General features: G+C 37.0%; 1 protein-coding gene across 1 annotated transcript; it reads left to right on the forward strand.

Moving 5' to 3' along the window:
- Positions 1-183: 183 nt before the first annotated feature.
- LOC111676608 (mitogen-activated protein kinase kinase kinase) lies at positions 184-7,626 on the forward strand (the record flags this gene model as incomplete). The annotated part of the gene is made up of 6 exons (XM_046951496.1): positions 184-668; positions 741-932; positions 993-1,646; positions 1,711-1,900; positions 1,979-3,105; positions 5,652-7,626. Coding segments are annotated over 6 exons (3,285 nt in total), but the record flags the coding sequence as incomplete, so codon positions are not given.
- Positions 7,627-7,711: the final 85 nt, after the last annotated feature.

The raw sequence follows: 7,711 nt of genomic DNA on the forward strand, positions 1-7,711 counted from the left end.
TAGTTCAGTTCTAGTTCAGTTCTAGTTCAGTTCTAGTTCAGTTCTTGTTCAGTTCTAGTTCAGTTCTAGTTCAGTTCTAGTTCAGTTCTAGTTCAGTTCTAGTTCTAGATCAGTTCTAGTACTATCCCACACTTTCAAAATAATAAAAAAACATACTAATCCTTCTAATTTTTTCTTTACCATTCCAGTATTGCCTGTATACAGGATGAGCTCGGTCACCTAGGACTAGGTGGTCCTACAGATCTACCCTACAAGCCCGAAATCAAACACCAGCATCAACACCAACCACACACAAACGTCGTAGTCGACTGTAGTGATAGTAGTGCTGAAAATACCTGCCAACACAGATGGCCACCTAACAGTGGCACCTTTGGACATCCCGATAAACCTATCGGTTGGATGTATGGCCTGCTGGGTTGTATGAAACCGGTGTTATCGTTCATAGGTAAAGCAGGTGTTATAGAAATAAAAAATCAAAAAGCCGAAGATTGGGAAATACCCTTCGAACATATAACCGATTTAGAATGGTTGGGTAGTGGAGCACAAGGAGCGGTATTTAGTGGTAAATTGAAGAACGAAATAGTGGCCGTAAAGAAAGTGAAAGATGTCAAAGAGACGGATATCAAGCATTTAAGAAAATTAGATCATGAGAATATAATAAAATTTAAGTAAGTAGTAGAGGTTTTAGTAAAGTGGAAGAGATCAGATCGTAATATCTGAATTTTGCTTGGTAATTGCAGAGGTGTTTGCACACAATCGCCAGTATTTTGTATTATTATGGAATTTTGTCCTTATGGTCCATTACAAAATATACTCAAGGAAGAGGAAGTTATGTTGCCGTCCCGCCTAGTTTCCTGGTCGAAACAAATAGCATTGGGTATGCAATATCTACATTCTCACAAAATAATACATCGAGATTTAAAGAGCCCTAAGTAAGTAGAGATTTAAGATGATATAGTACTAGTTATTGATGATCTTTTTTTGGACTTTAGCATTCTTATAAGTACAAATGAAATTGTTAAAATAAGTGATTTTGGCACTAGCCGTGAATGGAATGAGATTAGTACGAAGATGAGTTTTGCCGGTACGGTGGCCTGGATGGCTCCCGAAGTCATACGCAATGAGCCGTGCTCAGAAAAGGTGGATATCTGGTCATATGGTGTAGTGCTTTGGGAAATGTTAACCTGTGAAATACCCTACAAAGATGTTGATTCATCGGCGATTATTTGGGGTGTGGGCAATAATTCCCTAAAGCTGCCCATACCCTCCAGTTGCCCCGATGGCTTTAAGCTGCTGGTAAAACTATGCTGGAATACCAAACCCCGAAACCGTCCTTCGTTTAGACAAATTTTATCGCATTTAGAAATAGCCGGCCCCGAACTGTTGCGCAAAACCGAAAAGCAATATTTCGAAACGCAACGTTCGTGGAAGGAAGAAGTGAGATCCCATATGAAAGAGATGACTCAAAATGGTACCAGTATTCATAAATTTGAACAGGATCTGATAAGAAGACGTACGGCCGAATGGCGACATGCTCAGGATATACGCATGGTGTATGAGGATAAATTGGAGAAGACAAATCGTTTGTATTTGGAGTTAAGCGAGTGTATGTCACAATTACAGGAAAAGGAGAAGGAAATTGCAGAGTAAGTAGTTGAGAAATTTGGGGTCGTCAAAGTGCAAGACTTTATAGTATTTTATTATTTACAGGCGGGAGAAGAAATTACCCGGTTATAAGCCCTCTCGACGTTTTGGCACTACTTTACGTAAAATGCAGTATTATCGAAGAAGACTCAATGGCCCTCCTATGATGATAACGGCCTCCACATCAACACACCAGCAGCAGCAACAAACTCAACAGCAGTCTTCTGCCACACCAGATCCTGAGACCACACCAGAGGTAATATTCCTAATTCTTATCACTCCCAACAACATAAATTAATTTCATTTCAATTATCTTATTTTATCTGTTCCACAGAGTCCCGTCAAATGTACCCTCTATGCTCAATTAGATTCAACTTCATCTCAACCCAAATCGTATTGTGTCTCAACACAGAAATCTAAAAAATCCAGACATCGAAGAGTGGGTTCGGGAACATTTGCTGCCACGCCCAAATACAGTCCCTGTCGCGATAGACGCTATCAAAGTGAACCGGAAAATCGTAAAGTAAAACTAGTTGATACTGAAACTCAAACCGATGCCATGGATGTTAGTGAAACGGATATAAGTCCAAGTGCTGGTTGTCCATCACGTGACATATCGATGCTATTGGATCATCATCACTGCCCACAATTACTCGAACAACCACAACTTGTAACATCACAACCGCTAGATGTAACACAACAGACTGTACAACAACGAAACAGTAGACAACAGCAGCAGATTGTGGCTGAACCACAAACGGCACAGCAATTGCAACAATTAATGGAACAACGACTGCACAATCAAATGCAATATAGTACATCGCCCATGACAATGACGCCCACAAGTCCCAATGGCAATTCATTGACCACCAGCGATCTAACATTTCAAGATGCCTGCTCTAGTCCCGATCAGTTGTTGGATGATGTTATGAATAGTAATGAACGTTTGGATATAACCGATTGTTGTAGTGACAATGAAAATCTCGAACGGCTGGGCCGTAAAGTTATAGAACTCATCAATGAGAATCGTTTGTCCATGCAATCGACAACTGCAGCGAACAATAGCAATAGTAATAGCATTACCAGCCATACCACACACACCACCAACAACACCACCACCACCACGGCGTCCAACAATCAAAATCAACCTAGTTCGAATAACATCGCAAATCATGGCTCCTTGGCTAGTCCTGAGAATGGTAATTCGGAATGTTTAATGGGACGTGATACTACTGATGATGCCGTCGACTTACGTACTCCTCGTTTGTCGCGTTGTTCTAGTCTTCATAGAAGTTCTTTGCGCCAGCAAGTGAATGCTGTTGCGGTTGGTGTTGGCAGCGATGTGGTGGGTAATGTTTTAAATGCCAATGCTGTGGATTCGAATGAGGATATTTGTGAGGATAGTTGGTCTGATGAGGAGGGCGAGGATACCGATTATAATTATTCCTTGAGAAGACGAAGGTAAGTTTAGTTTTATTGAAATTTACCATATGTTATGACGCTTAAAATCAAAGGTTTATGGCCATATAAGTCAGGGAATCATCCTTTCCAAAACTAAGAGAAAATTTACCTTTGATCGATTGTTTCTTTATCAAATTGGAACACTAGAATCATAGGAAACATGAAATCGGTGGAATGCAAGAGTCTGACACAGTCCTCTAACTTCCTACTTAAGTTTTTCGGTTCCTCATCGATATTACAGAGTCCTAGTGCCCAAGACAATCTCTGGTTTTCTGCAATGACTTCCTAAGAATGTAGTTGCTTGGACTTGGACTCTGAAATTAGCTCAAATCTGATCATAATACTGCAGTTATAGTGGTTAAAGTTTTCGATATTTGATCGTCCTATTGAATGAAATTATTTGCAAATAAAGAAGGAAGAAACTACAGTTAATCTTTCAGAGTTTCTACTACTACTTTTGTTCCTTCAACTTCAAGGAAAGACTGACAAGTTTTGCTCTATTAGCCATGTACATTACTCCTTATTCTATAATCACGTTTGTGAAAGTTCTTCCCTTTAACGATGTTGTAAATGTTTAAACAATGAGAAGGAAACATCGCGAAGATTCGCTCTGTTCTTCGAATTTAATTGTAGTTAAAAGTTTGGACCAGGAGATGTTGGAACAGTAAGTACATAGCACTGAAGTTGAACATCATCCTCTTGTTTTGAAATCTCTGTCGTTTTAGAACGATGATAAAACTCAAATGATAACCCTAACGTATGTCATCTTCAATTCTTCAAAGTATTTTGAAGTTCCAGCATAGGTACTAATACAGTTCTTAAGCGAATTTCAGGAGGTGGCATGGGGAGTTACTCGTGCATTTTCCTTTTAACAACAATTTCTCAAATTGAAATGTTATCTGCGCAGAATTTCTTCGTAGTTTAACGTTGATTTTCGACTTCTTTCGGAACTATTTGCAACTAGAGCAAAAGAGGTTACAGTGCCTTTTCAAGCCAAAACTTCTTTAGAAATTTCATTCGTAGTTACTCAATTGTTTGCTAAAAATATTGACTTTCTCCTCCAACTAAATCAATGCTTCGGTATCCGTCTCTGCCAAAACGAATTCTTATTGACCCATGATCTGCATAGAATCAGTCTATTCCCTCAAAACAGTTTCTACACTATTACTTTGAAGAGTAATCACAGATACTTAAACTGACCAGTTTTCTTGGAAGTTATCACTTTACTACTGCACCACTCAGGCGACAACAAGAGGATAGAGTTTTGAAACTTATATCTACATGAGATGACGAGGTTATGTTAGGTTGATAGGAGGATGTATACTACATCAAATCCGAAGAAATACACCTAGACCACTATCGGTCCTGTTGTACGCTCCTTATCATGAAAAAAGGAACTGAATAATTATTTTTCAGTTTTCTGAACGTAATTCCTAAGAATCTTCCAATCAGTGCTAGTCAGGAATGTTATTTGCAGAATAACATCACTTCCAAGATACTTGGATCTACGACGAATGCCTGGCAGTAACAAAGAAAGTGCTCAGATAAATGCTCTACATTTATCTGAATCCGCACGTCCAATTTTGGGATTCTCTCATCCATATTTTTGTTGAGCTTTTGTTGCATCTAACAGTTTTGCGTTTGTCAGGTTAACTGCCGAACTCCTTTCATTTTAAAGCTATTAAATTCGCCCTTTCGTTATCGACTACTCCCCAGTAGGCTGGTACCCATATGAGATGACAAAGTTTCCTCTTCCTTTGGCAAAAGTTTTTGGAAATTATTTTAAGAAAAACGAAAGGAAAACTTGTAGAACTTTTTCAAGCTCAGAAACTGCCATATTTTCAAGTAAAGATCTTACACTAACCTCAACAAAACAAACCGATATATCCTCCGTTTGAAACCTGAACGACTGCTTAAGGTGCAAGGTCAACATTTAGTATCTTCTCCTTATAAATAGCAAGCAGATATACTAAATAAGTTCCTCGTCTCTTTAATGAATCCAGGTCAGAGTTATTAACTCTATTTAAAGCCTAAAAAAACAAGAACAGCTTATAGTATCGGTTCAAGCCGGTTGCAAGGGTTCAGCAAAAATCTTACACTGTCCTTAAGTTTAGACGTTTAAAGCCTGAAAGACTGTTTAAAGCGAAAAGAGCGTTTGTAAAACCTTCTCTTTTAAACAGCAAGCAGATATACTAAATAAGTTGCTCTTCTCTTCAATGAATCCGGGTCACTAGCATTCAAAACCTGAAATACTTCTTAGAAAGAAATGATATCTTTAGTAAATCCCCAAGACATTGTTTCCTTTTCAAAGTTTTAACAAAGATCTTACAGAGTCATTTCAGAAATACCAGCTAAGGTACTAAATAGATTATTTTTCACTTCAAGAAAACCGAAAATAGTCCGAACTTTCCAAACCTTACAAAATACTTCTTGATTAAAATCCTTTCCTTCACTTCTAGATCACAACTACTAATCAAATATCGAATCTACAACTTCTTAAACATCAACAACATTTAAATTTCCCCCTTTTCTTTTCATTCTTTCAGTATCGGTCGTCTACCTATCGGACGCGGTATGCGAGCTCGGCGTTGTTACAAAACTCCCTTAACGCAAAAAGTCTCAATACAAAAACGTAATACAATCATTATATCAGACGAAGAGAATACTTCCGAATATAGTCATTCACCATCGAGTCAACATTCTACGCTCGAAAGTAATCCCGATATGCCAGAAGCCTTACAGAAAATGAAAATAGCAGCTAATACAAATGCAACAGGCAATCATCACCATCATCATCATAGCAGCTCCAAATTATCGACAACAACAACGACGACCACAACCTCCAATTCAAGTGATTCGGAATCTTGTGATTCTAGTGAAGCAGAATCGGGCGAAGATGAATCATATGATTTGCCAACGGTATCATCAGCCAACATTACAACTAACACAACGGCAACAACAACAACAACCATACAACAAAGGCAGTCCTCGTTTCATAAGAAAAAATCATCACATAACCATCAACAACATCAACATCATCAGTCACAACTAGTAAGAGATTCTAATAATGCTTCCTTTAAACAAAAACATTTAATGAATAGTGCAAAACAACGCCAACAACAAAAAAGCGATATTATTTCAATACCCACTTACGACAAAGATGGGGCTATAAATATGGTTTAGGTCCAAAAAAAAACTTAAAAAATAATTTTAGTTTTATCTAAAATTTCATTTGATAATACATACATACAAACATATATATTGCCATGATGTTTGTTTTACAAACATACCATCACCAACACTCACTTCCTCACACACTCACAAAATATACACTTAAAGAAAAATTACTTACAAATATATAAAAAGAAATTACTTAAGTATATTATATTGATATACTCAAAAAGAATTATGAAAAAATACAACAACAAATAATTAGTAAATTAATTTATTTAATTAATTAATGTTATTATATTATATTCTATATGTTAACTACTTTATAAATTATGCACATTCCCCATCCCTTCACCCTTTCAAACCACAACAATTCACTCATCATAAGTAATGGAAAAAAGGGCACTGATTTTCTCTCTGAGGAAACATTTCTTTTAGAGAAAAAGGGCGCCTATTATTTAAAGTGTATTGAGTGGATTTAGCTGATATTTAGATCATAACATTCTTAGACATTCCCTTCAAAATGCTAAGAAGAATTTAACTTCCATTCAAAGACTCAGCTCTCTGTCTAACAAATTCAAAGGATTCATAGATATTTGATTTGTATCTTTTTCGTTGATTTGATTTTACTCCCTGAAATTGGACAGTTACTGATCCAAATTTGTTTTATCATATTTACAATATGATTAGTTTCCAAGGTCTAAAACACTAGAGTTCTTTCAGTTCAGCCGACTTGCTTCCACGATCAAAAGAAGCTTATAGAGTTCTCAGTTGACTTCCACAGTAAAAGTTCAGTTCAAGTAGCTAATGATTCATATCCCTTATCATAAACGATAAAGGCTTTGCAATAAAGATGATCACATCCTTAAACACTAGATGCTAATGATCCATATTGGATAGTGAACCCTGTAGCATTATAAGTTTTCATGGTCTTAAACTTGAACACAAGAAGCCTTGGAATAGAGATCTCTAATCATCTTAATAATATGACTAGTTTCTACGGTTCCAAACTTGAACACTAGACACTTTTCAATTCTTCTTGCTTTTGACTTCTTCACAGTCAAAAGCAACTCCTAGAGTTCTCTATTTATTTCCACTGTAAATGTTCAGTTTAAGTAGCTAATGATTCATATTGAATAGCGATCCATTATCATAAACACTAGATCTCAAGATTGTGGCGAAATTTATAACAACCCCTTCACCGCACTCTTGCAATTCTGGACGAACCTGGCAACTAACCAAAACATGCTGGCTTTGATTAGTATTTAGTGTACCTAGCTTACGCCTTAAGACCTTAACAATATGGGATCCAAACATATATTCCAAAATAGTTCAGTTCTAGTTCAGTTCTAGTTCAGTTCTGGTTCAGTTCTAGTTCAGTTCTAGTTCAGTTCTAGTTCAGTTCTAGTTCAGTTCTAGTTCAGTTCTAGTTCAG

This window comes from Lucilia cuprina, chromosome 5 (genome assembly GCF_022045245.1).
Source record: "Lucilia cuprina isolate Lc7/37 chromosome 5, ASM2204524v1, whole genome shotgun sequence".
Taxonomy (NCBI): domain Eukaryota; kingdom Metazoa; phylum Arthropoda; class Insecta; order Diptera; family Calliphoridae; genus Lucilia; species Lucilia cuprina.